This window comes from Squalius cephalus (genome assembly GCF_949319135.1).
Source record: "Squalius cephalus genome assembly, chromosome: 8".
Classification (NCBI taxonomy): domain Eukaryota; kingdom Metazoa; phylum Chordata; class Actinopteri; order Cypriniformes; family Leuciscidae; genus Squalius; species Squalius cephalus.
In genome coordinates, this window is record NC_137129.1 from 9,261,409 (window position 1) to 9,287,356 (window position 25,948).

At 38.3% G+C, this 25,948-nt stretch overlaps 1 protein-coding gene across 1 annotated transcript in view; it reads right to left on the reverse strand.

The window, feature by feature from the left end:
* Positions 1-25,948, reverse strand: part of gabbr2 (gamma-aminobutyric acid (GABA) B receptor, 2) — a 199,542-nt gene that overhangs the window by 44,334 nt on the left and 129,260 nt on the right. The window contains exons 4-12 of the mRNA XM_079877842.1: positions 23,398-23,499; positions 19,562-19,627; positions 19,152-19,340; positions 18,351-18,593; positions 12,673-12,733; positions 6,674-6,754; positions 5,216-5,366; positions 4,529-4,661; positions 2,798-2,905 (exon numbers count right to left, since the gene is read on the reverse strand). Coding sequence (XP_079733968.1) covers positions 2,798-2,905; positions 4,529-4,661; positions 5,216-5,366; positions 6,674-6,754; positions 12,673-12,733; positions 18,351-18,593; positions 19,152-19,340; positions 19,562-19,627; positions 23,398-23,499 — 1,134 coding nt within the window. The remainder of the gene's footprint in view (positions 1-2,797; positions 2,906-4,528; positions 4,662-5,215; positions 5,367-6,673; positions 6,755-12,672; positions 12,734-18,350; positions 18,594-19,151; positions 19,341-19,561; positions 19,628-23,397; positions 23,500-25,948) is intronic.

The following is a 25,948-nucleotide window of genomic DNA, read 5'->3' on the forward strand; positions in this document are numbered from 1 at the left end:
AACGAATACGCTGCGTGTTTTAAATAGCGTTAAAAAATGAAAGACCTTGACAAAGACGAAAACTAAGGACATTTACTCTATAATTTTATTTTATTTTAGTTAGTTTTGCCAAACACACATTACAGTTTTAGTTAGTTATCGTTTTTTTGTAATGCCTCGTTTTTATTTTTATTTCAGTTAACGACAATGTTTTTTCCCACCTAGTTTTCGTTTTTTCGTTAGTTTTCGTTAACGATTATAACCTTGTGAACTACATCTCTCGTCTCGCACTATGTACGTCACAAGATCCGTTGCTCGTATGTGTGTATTCTGTCCTATTTATGATTCTGTCTCAAAACACTCAGGCATGACGGCGTAACGTTACGATTATAATGTAAGACTATAGAAAACATGACAGACGTTAGCTTCAGTAAAGTTAGCTTCATTCATTGAGAGAAAAGGTATGACGTCGCATGTCCGCCTTCTGGGTTTGTAGTCTTTGTAATTACGTATTTTCACAGTCTTATACCTCAGCAGTTTTACATCAAGCTGCGACTTTCTTGACTTTAAAATGTATCTTTTAAATTGACAAACATCATATGTGTAAATCAGGGCACAATTCAAACGAGATCAAAATATTTGTTGTCTCTCGCCATTGACTACCATACAATATTTTTCCGAAATAAGGTCCCATGGTGGTCGACCGGAAGGGGAGGGACTTAGGCTCTCTATACGCCATCGCATTCACGGTTCTCCTGTGATTAAAGGCGACACTTCCGGTTTTCTTCCCACCGGAGCCTCGCTTTCGATTTCAAAATAACGGCTGCGTGAAATCAGCGTATACGTTGTAAAATACCGGTCGGCTTAAAAAATGCTGGGGGCTTAGCTAGAATTTTTAGCACCGAAAGGGTTAAATAAATAAATAACTTACTTTGTTAAAAAAAGTGCACATCAAATATGCTAAACACGGAAGCTCGATCGTACATGTGATACACGTTAAAAACAGACCTTACTGGTTCTCGTGCGTCATGCATGCACATTTGCGGTTCTTCGTTTAATTTTAAAGGCGGCTGCCAAACCCCCTTGAAGGGGCATACTGCCACCTACTGCACAACACCTGCTTGACAGTTGACGAAAAATAAAGGATCGGGCTTTGGATAGCCAATACCGATCAGTTAAAAAACATGCCCTGATACCAATCCCTGAGATCGGCTTGGGACATCCCTAATATAGGAAGATTCCTTTGAAGTTATGAGTTCTCTCGGTTACCTAGTTTACCTGCAGCATTGTTTATCACCCTCTGTCTTGCTCTCTCTTTCTGTATATATTCTGCTTGAAATCATGCCACTGATTCTGACTGCAGCAGTGGAAGCAGGCTGTGAGCTCTATTAATAAAGATGGCCAGCAGGGTGCTGGAGCTGTGGCTAGCCATCCTTTACAGCACTGTCATACAGTATCAGCTGCCTCACTCGCCACATTCTTACGCTGCATTGAAAAACAAGAGCAGGGAGAGAAAGAGCGTATGAAAGGAGGTCAGTGTGCATGCACGAATCTGTTGTGTTAAAGACCTGCATGGATGCGCTTGTGCGCACACTTCCCCATAGTGGGATGCTTTTTCTTGCGGAGGAAATTCACACGCAGACTTGTGAAGATCGTGTCTAGCGGAGCAGGAAGACATTGTTCTTTAGAAGAGATCAGAGATTCATTGGTTAGTTCTTGATATGTCAGGAAAGTGAGCATGGAGACTGCAAACTGACCTTCAGTGAAGAGTGGATTTCTATGTTTTAGCTTTTTTGGCAGTTGAAAAATTAGACAGCTGACAGCCCAGTGGCAACATTGCTTTCCCATGATGCTTTAAGCATGGAACCTGTCTCTCCTTCTACAAATATCTCTCTCTTTCATTGTTTCTCCATCTCATCATCTACTGTACATCTCCATTACAACATCCATGTATAAACTGCAGTATAATTTCATCAAGTTCTGTTTTTTTTTTTTTTTTTGTATTATAATTCTTAAAAATATATAAAAATCTTATCATAAAACAGTGAAATGTGATCATTATAAGGCAGATGACAAATGATACCAGTTCTTGTGTGTTCTGCCACACTGGAACCCAATTAATCCTGCCATATGACCAAAAGTTTGGGGTCAGTAAGATGTTTTTAAAAGAAATGAATAGTTTTGATCAGCAATGCACATTACATTGATAAAAAGTAACAGTAAAGACATTTATAATGTTACAAAAGTTTCTATTTCAAATAAATGCTGTTCTTTTGAACTTTGTATTCATCACAGAATCCTGTAAAAATGTATCATGGTTTTAAAAAATATATACACTATATATTAAGCAGCACAATTGTAAAATAATAAGAAATGTTTCTTGAGCAGCAAAATCAGCATATTAGAATGATTTCTGAAGGATCATGTGACACTGAAGAGTGGAGTAATGATGCTGAAAATTCAGCTTTGCCATCACAGGAATAATTTTTTTTTTTTTTAAATATATTATTTAGAAAACAGTTATTTAAAATTGTAATAATATCTCACAATAGTTTTGTATTCCTTAGTGAGCATGAGAACATTTTCAAAAACAAAAACATTTACTGACCCTAAACTTTTGAACGGTAGAGTATCTGTTTCCAGTATATTATTAATGAAATTGAATCATTTTCATTGATCATGATAATGATAATTTGAAAGGGTATATTTGTTTTCGCTAGTGTGACCTGAACCTGTAATGTTGCTTTGTCAGGTTTACTTTAAGATATAAATAGAGTGCTATGTTGTAACTGAAATGCTTTGAAAGTCTATTTCTCACCTTCTTCTTCATCTTTACATTCTTGAAGATGGCGTGCACTCTCCAGGTCTTCGCAAACATGGCGCCAAATGCTGTTGTGTAACCCACAATGAGGATCCATGTACGGACCTAAAAACGTTAAATGTGAAAGTAAAACATGGTTGTTACAAACCAATAGTTAGGCACTGGAATGCTACCCCAAAAGCCAAGGTTAGACTGTAACACCAGTCTATAGAATACAAAGCAGCAGAAACTGCAAAACCATAAAAATATAGTGATCCGACTTCTACTATTAGAAAGCAAATCGGGTGGGCAAGGTGTGTTGTAGACAAGTTGTAGAAGTTCCTGAAGCTTTTTTCTTTTCTTTTTGTTCTCTCTTCATCTTCTGACCCTCTTCCACAGATATAGTCTTCTTTATTCTGAGCTCCTCCGGGAAAGTAATTCTCAGCATCTATAAGGCAGGACTGTCACTACATCTTGTTTTGTTGAGATTTGATGTGGTTTTATGTGATGTATTGCGTGTTGCGCTGGATTCTACTGAATTAAATTAACTCAACATGTGATAATGAATTTATAGTTGTCATTAGTTGTCAGATATGTTAATAGTTGCATCTGTAAAAATGGTCACATATTATAGTTTATAAACCTTAATTAGATTGTTGTAACTTGTAACTGTATTTATTGGTAAAAAAAAAACTTTTTTAGCACTTTAGTTTAGGGTCCAATTCTCACTATTAACTAGTTACTTAATAGTATGCATATTACTAGAATTTTGGCTGTTTATTAGTACTTATTGAGCACTTATTAATGCCTTTTTCTGCATGACCATATTCTACATCCCTTAATCCTACTCAATACCTAAACTTAACAACTACCTTACTAACGATTAATAAGCAGTAATTAGGAATTTATTGAGGCAAAAGTCGTAGTTAATAGTGAGAATCGTCCCCCAATCTAAAGTGTGACCGAAAACATTCATTAAAAATACAAATAATTAATTTCTAATTGATTGAAAATATAATAATTAATTTCCATCTGACACAAAAATATGTTGCTAATGTTCAAAATATATTAGCGGAAAAAGTCCTTATTGTTGATTCCTAACCATTTGTCTTTGAGTCCAAGATAAAAGAATATTAATTGCCCAAATTCACCCCATTCTTGATATCGCAGGCCGTAGAGAACAGAGCCCGTCTCAGGCAGGTAGCATGTGCCCTGCTCAACACATTTGTGAGCTATATTTCCCCTGTGACTGGAGTTACTGCAGTAGCCAAAGCCTCATAATTAAAAGGTGGATTATGGTCACATGCAAACAGACAGTGGAGGCGTGACGAGACACATCCAATCCTGCTTACTCAGTTTGGTGATACAACCTGAGTAGAGGTGAAAAGCGTTCAGATTCAAATATAGAGGAGACCAGGGACAGTTGTCCCTGTGGAGGTTGGCACAGGGGAAGCTATCGAAATCTCAAAAAGGTTTTGAGTCAGACATCCAGTTGCACAAATGCTTGTTTTCTCTAGCACTGGTTAGTCATGTTGGTTTACAACACCAACGAAATTCTAAATTAGAATAATTAACAATATCCTTCAAACTAAAATTCCAATTTCATCATATGTTTGCTTATCATTGTGACAATTTATCCATTACAGCACATAAATGTACACTCAAAACACTTACGGGACAAAAAAAAGACAACTAACCCATGGTCTAGACATTTTCATATCTGATTCACAGAAATCAGTCATTACTCACAGTACAGAGGGTCTCAAACTCCTTGTCTGACACAAAAGATCCATCCAGACCAAAGAGGAAAATGGAGGCGTACGACAGCAGGCCACCCAGAATGATCAGGTTGTTCATATAGGGACTCGACATTTTGATCAGCCTGAAGATGGAGGGAAGCACACAGCCGATACATTAAATATTCACATTTCATTTATTATTAACAACTGCAATTAAATGAGCATCTACATCCATGACTGTATCATATATACCGTGGGATCCAAAAGCCCAAAACCACTAGTAAAAATGCCTTTATTTTGCATTATTTTAAAACGTTTATGCAAAATAATAATTTAAATAAAAGATTGAATGAAAGAGCATCTTCTGTGAATCAAGAATATCTGACAAAAATACAAATCCTGAATAATACATAATAAAATATAATTACATAATTATATTAATAATTAATTTTCAGCAGTCATTACTCCAGTCTTCAGTGTCACATGATCATTTAGAAATCATTCTGATTTGGTGCTCAAGATTTTTTTTTTTAAACTTTGTGTTAATTATCTATCATAACTTTTCTATTTTAAATTTTTTTTTTAAATCCTAAAACTGATTTCCACATGAAACAAAAGATCCCAGATTTCCAGTGTGGTCTCAGACTCAGGTCTCACTCTTGAACTATTTCCTGTCGTAGTCTCGCTCAGCCCTGACCTGTGGTTGCGGTTTTTGATGTTAAAGAAGAGGAAGGCTCCTGCCATGAGCATGCCCAGGATAGTGATGGTAGACAGGATGCTGTAGAGAGGGACGTTTATTTGCCGGCGCTGCAGACGCACAAACGTCCGATCCTTCGGCGGTTCAACACCTACGAGAGTCATGATGGTTCACAGTCAGTTACTCTTGGAGTCATCTCAAAGAACGTCATCTCAGAGAAAGCTCTCAACATTTCCCTGTGTAATTTAAATGACTAAGATTTTAAAATGCCATTCATGTGACATACAGTATTAGCTCTATTTCTGCACAATGTTATATAATAATATTTGTGGATGGGTTTAAAAACGGTGACCGTGATGTAAGATGTGATTAGATCTTACATCATAATGAGAAGTTGGAAGACAGTAGAGCACTTAAACCAAATGAGTCATCAAAATGAGTCAAGAGTTATTTGCGTGACTTAGACAACCTTGGTGATTTCATGTACAACTGTGAGGCTTTACTAATATTAGCTCAAAAGCAAATGGTTTACTCTTTTTCATTTAGAAAGCAATCTCAGTTGGGGTGAGTGTTTGGAGATTTTTTCCTCTCTTAACTCTTTTCCCGCCAGAGTATTATTTTTAAGTTGCATTTTTGATCATATCATACACAAATATTTCATGGCCCCCAGAATAATTTGTTGTATGAATATGTAAACAGTGAATATATCAAAAGAAAGAACATAGCCTAAAACATTTTATTCAGCTTCATTCATCATTTTTTTTTTTATCAACACTTTGAATGTGGGTACGTTTCTTCAAAAAAACATTTTTAACAAAAAGTTAAGAAAATCATGTTTTTGTCAAAGACTTTGCCAGACCGGAATTACAACACAGATTGAGTCCATCAACATAACAAAGCTTGCACAGCCCTTTACCTCTTTGCAGGTTTCGGCATTTTTCTCAGTAACGTTGGGCAGTTTTGATTTGTATGCTGTTGCATCGTGCTGATGACATTAGCTTACTTTAGCATTAACAACTTCTATCCGCTCCTTCTGGTTTGCGGCCCTACCCTATAACAGTAAAAACACGTTTTTCTGGAAAAACTCATCGATTGGCTGGGAAGTGTGTTGTCATAAATGATGGAAAATCTCAACAATGGCGGGGAAAGAGTTAAGTATGCCAGATGATTCCTTCAGATTCCCTCTGAACAAGCTCCGTTAAAGTAAGACAATTAAACGTTTTACTTCTTGTCCAACACTGTGTTCCTCAGAGGCAATTTAAAAAAAAAATACAGGGAATAAAGAAACAAAACAAACAAAAGAATGTCAATGTGGCCAAACAGAAAAAATACTCCTGAATTATTCAGATGACCACACACAGAACAGTGGGTAGACAACATTGGCAGGCGTGTGAACCGTCTGTCTCTCTCTCACTCAAACGCTGACCCGCAAACACAAACAAACGGGGCTTTTCCTACCTTGGAACCTGATGGTGTTGTTGATAAGGTCCAGTACATCTGCAATGGCGTTGTACTCGCCCACCTTCACCTCTTGACCCTCTGTGAAAGAAAGCAAGAACAAGAGGACGACCGAGATAAGAGCAGTGTGTTCAAAGCCGGCGGCCCCCAGAGAGAAACATGACAATAGACAGTACATTTAGTTTCTGTGCGCTTCACTGCAGAACCTGCCCAACATATTGTCCCAAAATACTCTGACCTGAAAAAGTATGTAAATTGCAACCTCACGCATTTGCACATCAATTAAAAGACACCTGATTAGAGAGTCTGGAAAAACAATGAATTGAAACATTGATCTCATGATGAATAACTCAGAAAACCTAGCTTTTCTAACAAGGATGCATTGTTAATTTTGACTTTGGCTTTGGCAAAAATGTCCTTTAAAGGTGCAGTAAGTGATTTCTGGTAAGAGCTGTTAATATTTGAAATCACCAAAACAAACACACCCCAACCCAAAAGGATCACACCCCTATCTTGATGTCTCCGCCCCCCACATGTACACGCTATGCAACACAGGCAACGACTGGCGGAATCTGCTGTGCCTGCTGCCCGAGGATGTCATCAGTAAGTGAAAGCAATTTGTGTTACTATGATAATTCAAGTTGAATGTCTAATTGTTGTATAGCTCCTCTACTCCTTCGATGGCAAAGTCATCCCTTCCATCCCAGAAAATAAAACACAATTTTCAAGTACAGCTCCCTACATAACACGATAGTCTAAGTAACTAATATATTACAAATGTGACAAGATTAAGGGTTTATAGTAGCCTGGGTGCCAGCCCGAACCCCGCCCACAACATTTTTTGGTCGGGAAGTTCGGTCTGGACTCGATCAGTTGAGGAGTAATTATGCTCGGCTCCCAGAAGGCCGAGCCAATCAAATTGCCAGGGCGGGCTTTAATCGATAAAGGACAGATGATCTGTGGTTACGTAATCACCCACGTCACCAAAGAGCGCTTGTTTTGAATTGGTTTTCAACAAAGATGACTGCAGCTGGAGAATTGAGATGTTTAGATTCTGCTATCGCGTCTGTTATAAAAGAAATCGACAGCGCATTCATTTTAAAAGACGAACAGAGAACCGCAATCAAGGCATTTGTCGATCGGAAAGATGTGTTTGCAGTCCTTCCTACGGGATTCGGCAAAAGTGTAATTTATCAGCTGACTCCGATGGTCGCTAAGAAGATAGGACGCAATGAAAACCCTGTGGTCATTGTGGTTTCTCCTTTGGTTACACTCATGGAGTGCTTTATTATTACTTTACTCATTACTTTACTACTTCTTCCTTCATGTGTGCAGTTGAGCTCTGTTGACAACTATGCATCGCTCAACATACGTCACATACTGCGTTGCTCTGATTGGTTGTAGGTCTATCCAATTGAGTGCAGAATTATTATTTTTTCCTGGTTCGGTTAAGACACGCCTCATAATCAAAGCCCTATGGAGCAGTATCAGACTCACATTCTGCCTAGAATATGAGTATGACGAAATCAGGCTAGGTTTATAGCGATCCTTAAAAGCAGAAATCAAAAGAAAAAACATATTCAGGCCTTCCCGCTCCTTAAAGTCTCTCTAGTGCTGGAAAGCTTCTCCGATATTAACGCGGGTCCTACCTCTTGCCTGATCGTAACCCTTCTTTTTAAAGTTATATTCCCCAGGCATTTTTTTCTTTTGTGTTTTCTCTGGAAATCTCTAGTTGTTCTGCTAATGTCTTTCTTGTGCACTGAGCTCTCTCTCCTCCCCCATCATGAGTGGACATGCCCCTTACTGCTGATTGGCTACAAGTGTGCTTTGATGCTCAGTCCGATGCATTTTTCAACAACCATGGAAAGCCAGAGTTCTCGCGAGAGCACAAGTTGAATTTGCTCAGCGAGTTACTCTGGCGTCGAGTAATGATGCTCATTAAATATGCCCTTGTATCCGAGCTGCACCAATCACATCGGCTTATCTGATATAGCTCTGTGCACCAGTTCTGTGACGTCGAAGTCATTAGTAAACATTGCAAGATGGCTATGGATGAACACTATGGATGATGGCTATTGTTTGAAACAGCTTTGGTCGCTACAGTGAACGAGTTAGACTTGACTTTTTTATCTAAAAGTAGAACAGAAGACGGTGTTCGAATCGTTCCTTTGCAAGAAGGGTGTTTTTGCTGTTTTGCCGACCAGATACGGTAAGAGTCTAATCTACCAGTTAGCTCCGCTGGTAGCTAAGCGATAACTTGTTGTGATTGGTCGTAGTGTTATCCAATTGCGTGCAGTGAGATTTTCAAATGCATGCTTGGTGCCGCCCCTCGAGCTGGCCGATATTCATTAGTCGATGCCAGACCATTAATTAATCTTTCAGATTTAGGTCTGGATTTCCAGGCTACTTTTCAACAGCGTTTTTTAATTTTTTTAAATTGCTCACTGCACCTTTAAATTAAGTCAATATTATTTAGCCTTGCTATATAGTCATTTTAGCCCATTTTACTCGCACACTGATCCACTCAAGACTGGAGAAGTCTACAAAAACATTTTTTTATTTTAGAAATTGCATCGTGCAAAAAGTGCAAAGTGCATGTGAGTTAAAAACAAATAGACACAAGCAACTTTTTTGTTTTTAACTCACATGCACTTTGCACTTTTTGCACGATGCAATTTATAAAATAATTTTTTTTTTTTGTAGACTTTTCCAGTCTTGAGTGGATCAGTGTGCGGTTAGCCTCCCTTGTTGTTCATTCTTCAATATACCATTGGCTCTACACACCTGTAGTACAAGGAACTGCAGTACCAATGGTACTTTATTTTGGTACAAAGGTCTTTTTTCCTGTTTGGAGCGCTACATATTTTTTTCTAGCCCATTTTACTCTGAATGAAATGGCACAACATAGTAATTTTTTTGGTGCAAATTATAACATGATATACACAAAAGCTCAAAAGTTTGGTGTTAGTAAGATTATTTAACATTTTTGAAAGTCTCTTATTCTTACCAAGGATGCATTTATTTGATACAAAATAAAGTAAAAACAGTAATATTGTGAAACATAATAACTTTATAACCAATTTTCCAATTATATATTATGGAAAAGCTGTATTTTCAGTCTTCAGTGTTACATGATCCTTCAGAAATCATGATGCTGTTTTTACTTCTTTCTTTTTTTCCCTTAGTTTTTTTTCTTCCATTTATTTATAACCATAATGCATATTTTTCATTTTGTCTTTGTTATTGCTAACAAAAAACAAACAAACAAAAAAACCTGAACTAGGTATTAAAGATGAAAACAGATGGTTGGTAAGTTGTAACTTGAGGTTTTGTATCCAAAGATGCAATAAAATAAAGCTTAGTGTCAATAAATCCCCAGCAGAACAAGACTTCCTCTCAGAAGGCAAATATAAGGCAAATTCTGTTCCAAAAGCCATCTTAGAACTCAATATTTCTCCCTGGTGTTCGCTTTAAAACTACTTGTGTATTGACTGTCACACTTGCAGGGAAAAATGCATTCCTTCTAGAGATGAAAACTAACTTTAAAAAAAGAGAACATAGGCAATAAGATATTTATTATTTAGCTCCTGGAAGTATATAGTTTCCTAACTGCTAACATTAAACATTTACTGTACTGAACTGAGACGCCAACCCATTTTCTGCTCAATACAATTCATCTGATGGTCTCAGATTTTCACATATAACTGCTGTGGGTTAAACTAGGCCAAGCTTTCATGTAAATAACAAAATTTAAACATGATAGCCAACAAGATTAAGTAGTACTAGTACTAATGGACCTCCTTCAGTCTTGCTGTGTCAGGTGAATCATTGACTGTGAATAATCAGGTGATGTCAGAGCTCCATGTAGTAAACGTCATCATTCAGGTACTTATCTGACCATGAGATCAATGGGACACTACAAAAACCACAAGCATGTAAACTGATGGACAGCATTCCGTTATTAGTTGTCAACTGTAATGACTTATAAAGACTTAAATATTGGTCAGAAAAGTCTGAGAGAGAGAGAGAGAGAGAGAGAGAGAGAGAGAGAGAGAGAAAGAGAGAGAGAGAGAGAGAGGTTAGGAATGAGTGTGAGCTGCAAAAATCCTATTCTTAACTCGTTTGTGTCTTATTTTCCAGTTCAAATATCTAAACATTTTACAGTAAGATAAAATACATTTCTATCAATGTATGAACTACTCTCTGAAAACAAGTGAATGAAACCTTGCAGTGTTGCTTCTCAACATATATCTGGATTCAGAGATATTTTTATTGGAAAACAAATTAAAGGATCAATTAAAAAGTCATTAAGAAGTCATTTTAGTGTGAATGATGTGTGAAATGTGAGTCGTTGTGTGAGTCATTGACTGACTGAAAAAACTAAGTTAACGAATAATGTGAATGAGTGAATAAGCGAGAAAGTGAGTTAATGAATGACTAAAGGACCCCCAAAGCAAATGTGTTTAAAAGAATGTGTGAGTGAATGAACAAACAAATGCGTGTGAGAGAGAATAAATACAGTGAATAATAATGTGAGCGCATGAGTAAATGCATGAATGATGGGTATGAGTGATTGAGTGAGTGAGTGAGTGAGTTAAAGGTGCAGTAAGCGATTTCTGAAAAACACTGTTGAAAGTAGATTGGACCGAGCACCACAACAAACGTGTAGCCAATCAGCAGTAGGGGGTGTGTCCACTCATGATGGGGGAGGAGAGAGAGTGAGATTTGAAGAAAGACTGTTGAAAGAGAGATGGCTGAGAGACATTACAAAAGAGAATAGGTCAAAGGAATACCTCTTCTAATATAGAAGGGTTATGATCAGGCAAGCGCTTTAAGACCCGTGTTAAGATTAAAAAAGCTTTCCAGTGCTGGAGAGACCTGAAAACGGACACAGAGGTTGCGTTATTTCTGCTCCATACGTGACCTGAGTAACATTGGTTTTGAGTGTTTGCAACTGACGACTAACAACCAACTTTTGTTTGTATGTACTCTTATAATGTATGTTCATTTTTTGATCTTCCTTGTCATTCGTTTATCATCTTCGCTTTATTTTGCTTTGCTTCTGCTATGATAACGAGACATCCACTCTCACATTGAATGTTCGTGCATTTAGGGGGCCGAAGAGAAGGGTGTGTTTGTTTGGGTTGATTTCAAACATCATTCTCAGAAATCACTTACTGCATCTTTAATGCGAGTAAACAAACGAGTGAGAAAGTGACTGAGTGAATATGAGTGTGAGTGAGCGAGTGATGAAATGAGACAGAGAGCAGAGTAATAGAGTGAGAAACCCAAAGAAAGAAAGAGCCCAAAGCAAGTGTGCGCTTTGAGTCGGTGTGATTGTTCTCGGTGTAGAAGACGACGCTCTCCAGGGCGCTGCTGATAACAGCTTCTCCTTTCTTTCTTTTTTTTTCATTATTTATCCCAGACTGCCATTCGCCTTCATATTGACAGACAGTTCAATCACCCCTCAAGCCAAACAACCCTCCGATCCTGCGGCCTGCTCACAAATACAGTCTGAAGAGGTGATGTAACACACTATGGGAGGGATGCCTCTGTGCCGAAGCAGATAAGACTGAAGAGGGTGGGGAACGCTGGCCTGCGGCTGCCATGGGGTGTGAGGGGGAAATCCCTGCACTAAGATTAAATCCCACAAACCAGAGTTAATCTCCCCTGCCCTCAGGAAACACACACACATATACACACTGGATTAATCACATCAGAGGGCCAAGCAGGGGAATTCTCTGACCCCCATTAAACTACAGGACGGCACCAAAAAACCGCTGTGCACACGACCATCTACGTGATGTATTGCACAAGCGCTGACTCAACGTCGCACTGAGATATGTGTCACACATATTCTACAAAACGACACTGGCATAGATTGAGATGTGCATTTAACCCGGAGAATGATCCACATTGGCTGAACGACCTGAGTTTGATCCAGCATTTCCTATAAAAAGGCTTGTTAACCATGAAAAATGACCATCTAATGGACTTACCTTGAAACTGGGTGAATTTTATGGTTCCCATGCGTTCCCCGTTCCTGAACATCACCTGACCCTGCAAAAAAAAAACACACACACAGCGAACAACCTTCACAAGAGCTGCTTATCACGTGTAAATGGACAGTTTGCAGAAGTCTTGATTGCACAGTTGAGATGATTAATATCATGGCACATAATCCAAGCTGGACAGATATATTTTACAAGGATCGATTTTCCATCTTGTTGTCATATCCTTCACTCTTGACACAGCAACAAATTGGGAGTGTATAGATTGAAGTCTGGCACAGTGCTTGTTTTTTGGCTCATTTATTAGTTTAAAGATCTTTGAATTGATCACATTCTTGAGGCAAACATAATTAATAGCAGCACTATTGATTTGTTAAATTAAAGGAGTGCATGGAGGCCTGAGACGGTTGTCAGGTTGTGCCAGCTGAGGAGAACTGGGTTGCTTTACTGGTTCACAAATACAAAGAAAACAAATTCCAGAAAAATATAACATACAAATTGTTATATAATATAATATAAAGTGTTAAATTGCTCAGGTCCATGCTAAAAAATAAAATAAAAATAAAAATTAATTATTATTATTTTTTTTTATTGTTGTAGAATGTAGTTAATATTGTCAAAATTATATATATATATATATATGAAGGCTTATATCATCTTGTCCACATGATACAAGATGTGTTTTTGTTGAAATGTCCGATAACCAATATGCAGAAGTGTTATATAAATATATATAACACTTCTGCATATTGGTTATTGGACATTTCAACAAAAACACATCTTGTATCATACAAAAAAAGTATATATAGGTAAATTTTTTCTTACTTCAGCCAGCACAACTCAAACAAACAAACAAACAAACAAACTAAGAAGCAGCATAATGGCAAAGAAAAGTTGTAGGTTTAATTGCAAATAACAGTGATCCAGAAAATATAAAAAGGCTATTTTGCATTATCCTTCTTATGCCCTTGAGAGATCATCACAGCAATAAGAGCATTGCAAGAAGCTTTAAATTAAAATGCATCTACTAAAGAGGAAGAAACCAATTAATATTAAAAATATAAATAATAAATCCCTTTACCCAGTTAGAAAACAATCATTAACAGAAGAAGTAAAGTTTCCAGCAAAATAATGAATTCAAATATGACGCAAAAAGCCTCAACAGACCTTGCAGGTTAATCATGGATATCTGATCAAAACGTAGATGAGTATCTAGCATTTTTACTTAAATAGCTCCGTCACTGGATCAAAATACTATCTAATTTGCTCATTAAATCCTAAAAAGGAAATGTGTAAATGCATTTTGCTGTCTGTCTGCCCCCGGAAGTGCCTAATGAGCCATTTAAAAGGATTTGGGATCACTCGGGCCAATAAAATAACAGGTGAGAGGCATACTGCATTACCATGGCAATGATTAGAAGCCCATTAAAACCATGGGAGGCAAATCAGAAGTGATCATATCTCTAAAAATGTCTGTCTTTGAAGTGTAGAGCAGGCTCCGGTCCCAGTGCGATACAATTCTTTGTTTAGATGCTCTGACGTGGGCGCGCTGGATAAATGCTCGCCTTCACAAAACACATTAAAGCTTCAATTCAGAGTTATGTGTGTAAACAATATAGAATGTGAACTGCAGTAGGCTACTCGTATATTTACATATACTTCATAAGCCTTCAAATCCTAATTTGTTGATTTATATGCTGAGCAGGATCTCATTTTTGGACATTGTAGAGACAATACAACAAGGAGAAATAATGGTCATGTTTTGTTGTTCAGGACCATCATTTTCATTATTAATTTTATTCAGTTTTATTACAACTGAGGAAAGAAAGTCATTTGGATGGTGGCATGAGGGTGAGAAAATGGTCACAGAATTGTATTTTTTGGATGAACTATCCCTTTAAGACTCAAGTGAAAAGCTGTGATACTAGTCATAAGGTTTTTCTAAATCAATGAAGGCTTTTTCTCAGTTTTCACACTCTTTCTCAGTTTCTTTGTTGAGACTGGTTTCATAACAGTAGAAAAGCTGAAATAGGTTTTGTTGCGCTACAGGTGTGGGCTTATGGGTCAAACATGGCACCTTTATCCATCTGCATGTGTGGTGTGTGGTGTGTGTGTGTGTGTGTGTGTGTGAGTGAGTGAGTGAGTGAGTGAGTGAGAGAGAGAGAGAGAGAGAGAGCGAGAGAGAGAGAGAGAGAGAGAGAGAGAGAGAGAGAGAGAGAGTCTGTGCAGAGGTGTGGACAGGCCAGGTGCAGGGGGCCTTATGGAGATCACACAGGTGTGAAAGGCACCCTCAGGCCTGCAAAAGGGGGTTGTGGGTGGAGGTGATGAAGGTGATGAAGGTGATGAAGCAAATGATAATGTCGTTGTCGAACAGACCAAACTGCCACTCATATTAGCAGACTGCAGATAGTTTGGCCCTAAAATATCCCCCCACCAGTGTTTGGAATAACGCCGTTTAAAAGAATGGCGTTAGGGAACGACGTTATTTTTTCAGTAAAGGGGTAATCTAACTAATTACTTTTCCCGTCGTTACAACGCCGTTAACATTACTGGACGTTAAATGCGGTGCGTTACTATGCATTTATTGAATAAACTGTTTAATCCGAACGCACCCCTGGCTCGCACAGCTAGTGATGAGGTGGGTTAATAACAAGGTAAGCGATTATGATTGGCTAAGGCAGAGTCATGTGTTTCATAGTAGCCAATCAGAGCCAGTGTTTTTACACACATGCCAGCACACGCGCCACACACACACACACACCAGCTAAACAGTTTCGATTCGATCGGTGCATACATTTACACGGAGAATACACGGCCTAAAAATAAATACAACTCGCGTGCAAATTAATTAATGTAATGTGGAACTACTGTTAGATACGCGCGCGAGAGAGAGAGAGAGAGAGAGAGAGAGAGAGAGAGCGAGAGAGAGAGAGAGAGAGAGAGAGAGAGAGAGAGAGAGAGAGAGAGAGAGAGAGAGAGAGGCGCAGGCGCGATCGAAAAGCCGCAAAGTGTTTACATTTGTGTGCGTGCGTGTGTGTGAGGCGCGGACGCGATCGAACAGTGGAAACATAAAAACATTCCGTAATTTTGTTTATACAGGACATTCAAACTGCAAAGTGTTTCCAAATTCTTTGACATATAGCAACTTTTTTTTTTACAGTAACGCAAATAGTTACTTTCCCTGGTAACGAGTTACTTTTATTATAGAGTAATTCAGTTACTAACTCAGTTACTTTTTGGAACAAGTAGTGAGTAACTATAACTAATTACTTTTTTTAAGTAACGTTCCCAACACTGCACCCCCCCCCCCCACACACACACATATAAAGAGATATCAACCTTCTACTGACAATGCAATGACTCCATGCTTTGAGATTTTGTAAACAAGGAATTTGCTGCCACAGCCCACATCTGCAGTGCAACAATCTATTTTCAGCTTTTCTAATATTATACAACTTAAATGAATAATTTTTAGAAGACATTTCCTGTTTTTATTGCCTAGTAAATAATCTAAAACGTTACAAAAGTAATGGATAACTGTCAGAGGTTAAAGAAGAAAACATTCTAATGTGCCGATTTGGTGCACAAGAAACATTTCTTATTATTACCATTGTTGAAAACAGTTGTGTTGCTTAATGTTTTAAAAATTGTAAACAGTGATCATCTCGTTCCAGGATTCTTTTATGAATAGAAAGTTCAAAAGAACAGTTTATTTGAAATATAAATCTTTTGTAACATGTCTTTACTGTCACTTTAATTGAATGTGTTCATCCTGAATAAAAGTATTAATTTCTTTCAAATGTATATATATATTACTGACCTCAAACTTTTGAACAATATGTTTGCTTCTAGAATGTAAGTTGTGCTAACCAAATGAAAGCAGCACACCATTACTTGTCACTCAAAATGATCCACAGAGACTTCTCTAAGATAATGTTTTAGTTCCTGAGGCATGCTGGCACTCAATCGATAGCTCTCCTCAGAGGACTCAAAGTCTGATGGAGAAGCTAGAACAGCCCGTTCTGTTGGACAAAGACCCAGCCATCGGTACGAGACAAACCTGATCCGTGTGGGACCACTAAATCTGTTGTAGTCAGATTGCAATCTATTTTTATGCGATTGTGTTCCAGAAGATTCTATGCTTTGATGGAAAGATGTTAATTTCCCATTTTAAATTAGAATCTGAGATCATGAAGTGCGTATCCATCTGGTAAGCCACTAAAACATCAACTATTGACAGTGATATTAAAAGGATAGTTCTCCCCAAAAATGTTCTATCTTCTGTTTAACACAAAATAGGATATTCTTAAAGAATGTTGGTAACCAGACAGTATTTTTTTCCTACTATGGAAGTCAATGGCTACCGTCAACTGTTTGATTATCAACATTCTTTAAAATATCTTCTTTTGTGTTCAACAGAAGAAATAATCTCATATAGGTTTAGTACAACTCGGGGGCGAGAAAGTGCTATAACTATCCTTTTTAAAAAAATTGTATTAATACAATTAGTAATCATAGTTGCAGATAGCGTGATCATATACTATACAGCTAGCCATAGAATGTGGAACAGACATTAGCATAGCTACATCAGGAATTGAAAAAAGCTGTGATAATTGTGTCAAACAGCTTTCCAGCCCTGAAGATTTGCTAAAGATCGCATTTTAAGGATTTACTTTAAGTGAATGAAGATTATGCCAAAAGTAATCTAAAAGTAAAAATAGAGGAAATGAACAATTAAATATACAATACTTTAATTCTCCAATAAATGAATTCTCTTATGTCGGCCAATAACCATTATGGTACCGATATATTGCGCATCCCTATCTAAAAGGAGGTAGAAAGACCAAATGCTCTTGTTTGCATTTCTGCTCATATCTCCACAGGTCTTCCAGCAGTATTTTCTTTTTTATGTGTGTTGTTTGTTTTTCCTTCCTCTCCATTAAGCTTCTGTGCTGAGGTCTCGCGGCACATGCATTGTTTGTTAGCAGCCTGGGCAAACATAAAACATACTCTGCTACACATGAGAGATAACTGCTTGATAAAAGCCGAAGATGGAGGGCTGGAGGACATACCGTACTAAAACCCAAAATGCACATTAACCCCTATTCATTTCCCAAACCAACAGCATTTACTGCACTATCAAAATGCCTTCATTTTTTTTTATTATAGAGAGACAGTTTGGTTCAGCTTCAGCACGTGCCTTTAGATTTGCTGACTTGCCTTCTTTTTGCGCTCTGTGATTCTCTGTTTTGGCAGCCTGCAGCAGTGTGTTCTCATAAACAAACACACATTCGGTGATGTCTGCAGACAGGACACTCCCTGCATACCAAATATCTCCCTACCTCTTATCTGGTTCTCATTCTGTCAGCGGCATCGCATGTTTAGCATTACTAGCCACTAATCCCAAGTTGCATTCTTAAATGTTTGCCCTCCCTTCAGCCTCTCACAGGCAGTTTGCAGCAATGAAAGCAGGCCTATCTCTCTTTTGACTTGGTGATCACAAAATGGCCTTTACAACTCTTCAGCTTTAGGAAATGACGGCTCAATATAAAATGACATGCCAAGATTGTGCTAGCCATAGTAGCTTTTTTAGTGGAACATGTTACAGAATTGTAAACCAAACACTGTGCTTGGACCCAAGCAAAGCCTGGTTAACACAAACTTACCGTCACTCCAAAGAAGTTGGTTTCGTTCATCACGTCCAGGACCATCTTGCCCACCTCTCGGTCATCCACCGTGAAGTTGTGGTGCATGTCGTGCCTCTCCTTGTGTCTGAGGAGCTCCATGACACGGGTGAGGGTCTTCGCAATCACCCAGATGCCATCGTAGGCAAAGCCGTGAAACTTGCTGGGCTCCACTCCTTTCTGCTCTCGCTCCCGGTTGTACTCCCTCGCGTAGTCCTGCGGCGTCTGAACACACACAGGTAAAGCAGCACTGCTTCACAAATACGGAAGCCCAAGATGATAAAAATGGAGAAATCTTTTAAATCATTAATACAGTCTTCAACTTAACATTGATTTTAATTACACAAATGTCAATTGGTGTAACAATCAGGTACAAGTCTCTTATGCTAACAAAGGTGGCATTTATTTGATTGATAATAGAGTCAGAGCAGTAATATTGTGAAATATTATTACAATATAAATTCCTGTAATCTTTCAATATATTTTAAAACGTAATTAATTCCTGTGATAGCATCAATACTCCAGTCTTCAGTGTCACATGATCCTTCATAAATCATTCTAATATGCTGATTTGCTGCTCAAGAATATCAGCAACTTGGACATGATGGTCTAAGCTGCTCATTTCAACAGGGAAAATAAAGGAAAGCTGATAGTGAGAAACTATTGAAACTGAAATTTAAATGCATAACTTTTTCCTATTGCACATGGTAGAATTTTTTGTCCGTCAGAAATCAGAAATGTCATTCATAACTTGTGAGATACCACCGCATTGCAGACACTCACTCTTCCTGATATTCCCTTTATCTGTTTGGCACTGAGGGGCTCGAAGTCCACGCTGATATAACCCTCCATGGCTGTCAGCAGCTTCTTAGTGGTGCAGTTTGTGGAGTTTGCCTGTTCCCACCAGTTCCCCTGATACCATCCTGGAATGATCCACTGGTACTTACTGCCATACATGTTCAGGTTATAAGCCTGGAGCACACACACGAGATCAGGGACTCAACAGTCACATCATTTCAAACAAAAATCAACTGTTAAGCAAACTGTATAATGACACAGTTAAACGTTTCTGTGGCACATCAGTATATTAAATAAATGTACAGATTTCATTAATTCAACAGGTCTTTTGCAGTAAATCTGAGGCTGGTGGTGCATGTTATGGTGACTGGGTTTGCTGGGCTGGGCTAACTTACACAGCAGAAGACCTTAGCGGCCAGATTCTCATCGAACTGACCAATGATGATCCGAACATCATTATCCTACAGAGAGGTGGGAGAGAACAGAATTAAACGGGTATTTAAAGATTTAAATATAACCGATATAATGGTGAAATGTGCAGTATGTCACAATGAAAAAAGCCCTAAGCGTGCTGGTAACCACAAAGCTGTATCCTTAACCCAGGAATTATTCCAAAATAATTACATGAAATTCCCATCTGTCATTGTTCTGAAAAACAGGTAGTCCAGCCCCACTCACGCTATTGGTTGAAATGTTGTTAGGTCACTCCTACTTGGGCCTCTCAAACAAACAGACTGCAAATCCATTTGGAGAATAAGTTATACATTTTGCGTTCAAGGAAACATATCCCAGACACTGGAAAAGTAGTGCACACACTCCACTCACTTGTATGGAAATACAAATACAAATCCTTGGGCCAATTCCAAGTCCTGTTATCCATCTCTTCCATATCATTTTTGTCTGTTCTTTCACTGTCTCTATTAATAAAATGCCCAAATGCTTTAAAAATAAAAGCAAGCAGGATTTTCATGAGAAAAGCTGTTAAAAAAACAAGTAATAAAAACTCAGTGAGTGTTTTAGCGCAATTTTCTGACGTCATGGGATCACAACACTAAGAGATAGTAAATCTTGTTATGTTTTTTTTTTTTTTTTTTTTTTTTTTTTTGTGCGTTCCCGAGATTAGACCTTCCTTAACATAATGCCGAAAACCTGAAGTCTCTAGGTGGTCTGGTTGAGGAGGAGATAGAAGTGCAAGATTGGTGCGCACAGACAGAACAGAAATCATGAGTTAACAATCGCAATTTTGTCCGTAGGAAAATTGCGCTAAAAATCCAAAAACACTGTTAGGGTGTGTAGCTTTGCTAGGTGAGACATAAAGACCAAGGGCCCTATTTTAACGATCTAAGCGCATGGTCTAAAGCACAGGTCGCAAGTTCACTTAGGGTGTGTCTGAATTCACTTTTGCTAGTTTATCGACAGGAAAAATGGTCGGCGCGCCAGGCGCATGGTCTTAAAGGGTTGTCCCTATTCTCTTATTGAGTAATGGGTGTGTATTGGGATTTACGTGCATTAAACCAATCAGACTCTCATCTCCCATTCCCTTTAAATGCCAGTTGCGCTATATCTTTATGTACACAATAATAATCTTTTACATTGTAATCCTTTTATTTTAAATACTTGGCATGTTTGTGTGCTGCTGTGCGTCCCTGTGTGTTTAATAAGCAGAGTGTACACGCGTTGTGGACCCGCCTATAGGCGCACATTACTAACGCGCTCTTTAAATAACAAAAGAAATTGACTCATTGACTTTAGACCAGGTTTCAGTTGGTCAATGACGCAGTCTATTTCTGTTGCCTCAAAATAGCAACGCTCCAACAATGCGCCAGAACACACCTCGTTTTCAGACCAGCACGCCCAAGGTCGCACAAATGGGCGCAAATGCATTTGCTATTTAAACAACGTGGTGCAGGACGTGAAAATGATAACTGCGTCAAACTGAAACTAGCAAAAAACACTTGCATCGCACTTGGCACTGCATAGCGCCGGGTGTAAGATAGGGCCCATCATGCATTGGTCACACAATAGTATTAGCACAATAGTATCAGCAGTATGACTTGCTTCATATCCAGAAAAAGAGAGAGATCTGCATCTATAACCAGCATTTATGCTGCATGATTGAGTCTGTAAATAATTTAGCCCACTTCAGCATTGTTTCCTTTCCACCATGTCCAGTTCTGCATCATGAAGATCAATCCATCACTAGAGCAGGATGAAGCCAAGACTAAATCCATGAAAATGCTCTGGACGCATCTGTCATGTGCTAAGGGCTATGCTAATATTCAAGATATAAACCTGCATATTCTTCTGAGGTTATTAAGTATCCTTTTTTCTCATTCTGCACATCAGGATCTAATAACATCCCTCTCCACCCTATTAACTATATTGCCCTTGATTCTAGCAAATGCCAATGAAAATTTCAGGTGGAAGTCAGACAGCCTTGTTTGAGGGTCGCCGCAGCCCCATCCATCAAAAGATGTGTCACAGTTGCCAGGATATTGAAATGCCCACCAGCAACTTTAAGAAATCCTCTCTGAATATATTTTTCTTTTTTCTTTTTTCTCTTGGGATGTCATCCTCAAGCAGGAGGCTACGGGAAGAGCATTTAACTTGCACAACTAATGAGCTGCTCAAGATGAAAACTATCATGTTTAAGCAGAAGAGAAAATAATGACTCCGGTGGGTGGGCAAGCAACATCTCTGAAAACAGTAGCGTTTACAGGTAAGATCACAGCGGATGCATTAAAACTGATCCCAGGCCTGCTCTAAACTCGACAATAGTGACATAAACAGCATTCGCAATGGAGCCGCATTCAAACACTGTTTGAAAGTGAATGTGTGGCATGTGGCAAACAGTTTCGTTCAAATGTTTCTCAGAGACTGCCTCATTTGCCACAAAACCACACTCTGCAGTGGTGCCAAAGAACACGCTGAGATATTGGAACTATTGTGCGAAATACTCCCGCATCCCTTTTCAGGACCGAACGCTTGGGTCAAGCGCTTCTTGCTTCACAATCAGCAGCCGTCACAAAGCCCGCTGCTGCTCCCGACGGCGTGGGCACTTAACCTGAATCTGTCCAGCTGTGTAAGTGGCTCCAGCTGTCCTGGAGTCCTGGCAGACACAAGCTTCTTACACCCAGTCAAAAAGGAGGCTGGATCGACGCCAGGCTGCCCCAGGACACCGCTCACCACTCGCTTTGCTTTTATCAAGAGCATGGTTGTGAGACTTTCCCAAATTTACATAGCGAAGGGTAGCCCATCTACAGTGGATGTGTGTTTCAAAACTCTCATAAAAGTCTCTTTGTTTATATATAATGCAACACGGGTGACTGCCGGCCCAGACTCGTGATAATGGAGGTACTAAGTCAGGCAGGTAATAGAAATCATAATAGTTTCATGGTGGAAAAAAATGACTTGGCAAAAAAGGTGGGAACAAACCTTTAGTTGGAAAATTGCAATGTAGGAGAAGCAGCAGTCAACAATGTAACCATGGCTATTCAGATCATACACAGACCCAACTAAATTGATCATGGCATTCCTGCCACTGTATTTGTTTATGATAATGACTAAGAAAATATTTCAGTATTCTCTTCCAGAGTCATCCAAAGCTTTATCCGCAATAGTTAAAACAATGACAACACAACTCATTAGTATATAATTTGCATAATATGGAATAATTAATATAATAATTAGCTTAATAGGAAACTGTCAAAGCGTAATGTGGCTGAACAGAAATAGAGAAACCGAAAAAAATATATTTTAAGTTCTTTTGCATTATATAAAAAACAAATTGCACTGTTTTCTCAAGGAACAATTTAAAAAAAATAATTTATCTTATTAAATTCCCTAATTTGTCTTAATTTTGTATTTTTTTCAGCACAAATGAAACTACTTTGCCAAGTGCCATTTTTTAAGGCACAAATGTAACAGAATTCAGCAAGATTTATGCTCAAAATAATAATTTCTTAACTTTTTTTTTTTTTTTTTTTAATTTGATAAGAATTGGCCCAAGCTGAATCTGAACTCTGGTGACTTTGAGTGGAGTGTGTGCATTACATTCCAGTAATTCAACACAGAAAGTTACATATACTATATATATATATATATATATATATATATATATATATATATATATATATATATATATATACATATACATACATACATACATGTATGAGTGGGACATTGTGTGGACTGTGAGCTATTCATGTTTGGTGCCTGTAAGATTTCTTACCTTCAGTTTCTTCACATTCACACAGGGATCATTAGAGAAACTCTCAGTGTCTGCAATCTGGATGTCTGCCTTCTCCAGCTCATTGGTCAAATCATTCCGCACCTGTCAGAGAGGGAGAATGAGTGAGAAAGGCAACTAGAAATGAAAGAGAACTGAATGAAAGCAGGGGTTGTGGATGGTGAACCACCCAGAAAAGTACCCAATCAAAGGCAGCACTCCCTTGCTCTGATACATGTCTCAATTCACTCTAATCTCCTGCTGATCTGACGTTCCCCCTGCATCCCAATCAGCCTGGAGCATCTGTGGAAAACTTTCCTCCAATGATCCCACTGGGCTTTGGATAAAACACGACTCCAACCAGCTTGGCTCCCCTCAGACTTCATCCATCCTTGTCCATGGATGCTTTTGAAAAATGGACCAGTTCCTTGCAAATAAAGTCTCAATACCTTCCGCACTCCACAAAGATTTATGGAGTGAGAATCAAAGCATGTACTATATTGAGTGCCGGTGTATTGTTTAACACAAAAGGTGATAAGGAAAGGGATCTTTTCATACACTCAAAACCGCTTGCTGCAAAAATTCCAACCCATCAACAAGACATGGGACACACACATTACCCAAAAATACATTCAAACATGGGATGTAACCAGAGTACGCTGTGCTGTAAAAGGTCACAAGTACTGTTTGGTACAGGGTAAAACTCTCAGAGAAGCTTTTTCTTTAAACTTATTCTCTTAAATACAGTCATACATATTAATACAGACATTTTTGCCTGTTGAGTCATAGCTTTTATCAGCATCTCACTCCATAAGTGTTGTGTTTTAAAGATCTCGAGACCACTGAACCAGCCTTCAGAGATTGAATATTTGGCAAGTCAACCCACTGACTAGTCCATTTTGAAAATACACTACCGTTCAAAATGAATACTTTTATTCAGCAAGGACGCATTCAATTGATCAAAAGTGACAGTAAAGACATTTCCATAAATGCTGTTCTTCTGAACTTTTTATTCATCAAAAAATCGTACCAAAAAACAAATATTTCACGAAATTATTAAGCAGCGAATGTGTAATATACAGATGTAAACCTGTTTAAACACTTGGTAAGATCTGCCGATCTGTCTCGGCTGACCACCGGAGGCGCATGTTAAAACCAGGAGTAAACGGTGTCAGATTTTGGCAGAAACCTGAACTCATTCTGACAGACGTTACCTGAAAAGCCTGGCTGATCCACATTGTCTTGATTACTGATGCGTCGCGCATATTTGTAGCTTAATGCTGGCAGATCCTGGAAACCTCTTTCCACATGAGCAAGTGTGTGTGTTTGTTTGTGTGGGTGTACGTGTGGATCTCATGAGCATGTATACGAAATAACTGTGCTTGTGTGTGAGCGCAAGAGACCACCTGATTTAAGCAATAGGAAAGAGAGACAGAAAGAGACACAGAGAGGGACGGGTGGGCACTGTAGTAAAGGAGCTCCAAAGGATTATGGGATTTGAGAGCTGTCCTAAAGCTGAGGAGAAATGAGCATGATGTGATGTGAAATTCATAATGCATTTATGCACTGACCTGTCAAATGAACCCAGAGAAAAACAGGAAGCCACATAAATCAGTTAGAGAGACATAAGAGCACAATACTGGGTGTCAAGAAGCTCTGCAGGCTAATTTACCATAAACCAGACATTATTCTCCATCTCACCCAGATATACAAACTCTGTATGCCATAAATGCCTACAGTTTAAGGTTTCCAAAGGAGACCACAGTCCAGATTTCAACACAACCTATTTATAATGTATTTAAATGAATTTAATAAAAAGGCCAAGAGGCTCTATCTACAGAGGCCCCCCAAAATGATAGGGTCCAAAACATTTAAGGTCACCTAGATTGACAGTGTGTAGATAATATGGTGTTTGTGGCAGTGTTTTTATTGTTAACTAAAACTAAATGAAATATGTTTAAAGGTACACTATGTAACTTTTTTGGGTTCAAAATTAATAAAACTGAAATAGCGAGTCAATATACTGTATCATCAATCTTTTGGGGTAGGCAAGGCCCCGAAGGATCCATCTGTTGTATCTTTCATTTTTACGGGAAGCGAAGGAAGCATTTTGAGGCCGCATTTGAAGAAGCCTTCGAATTGGGACAGCCTTCGTCACAGTGATGCAAACGGCCTTCGAATGCGCCCTTCAAAGGATGGACACAGCTATAGTGTACCTTTAAGTAGAAGCACTAAATTACTCAAACTAAATCTGAAATAAAAATAAGGCTAATTCAAAATATAAATAAAAGCTAAAATAGATAAAAGCTAATTCAGAATATAAATAATTACTATAATCATATAAATAATACTAAAATAAAACTAATAATACTACTACTAATATTTTTTTTTCATAATAATACCATGTTTTTGGATCAAATTTAAATAATTGGTATTAGCATTAGCTTTAGCCTCGGCATTAGCCACACTCCCCACTTTCCAAAGGTGATTCTTTTCTTCACGGCATCACAGATATCAACCAGTCATCATGATACCAAGCAGCAACATGTTCTCT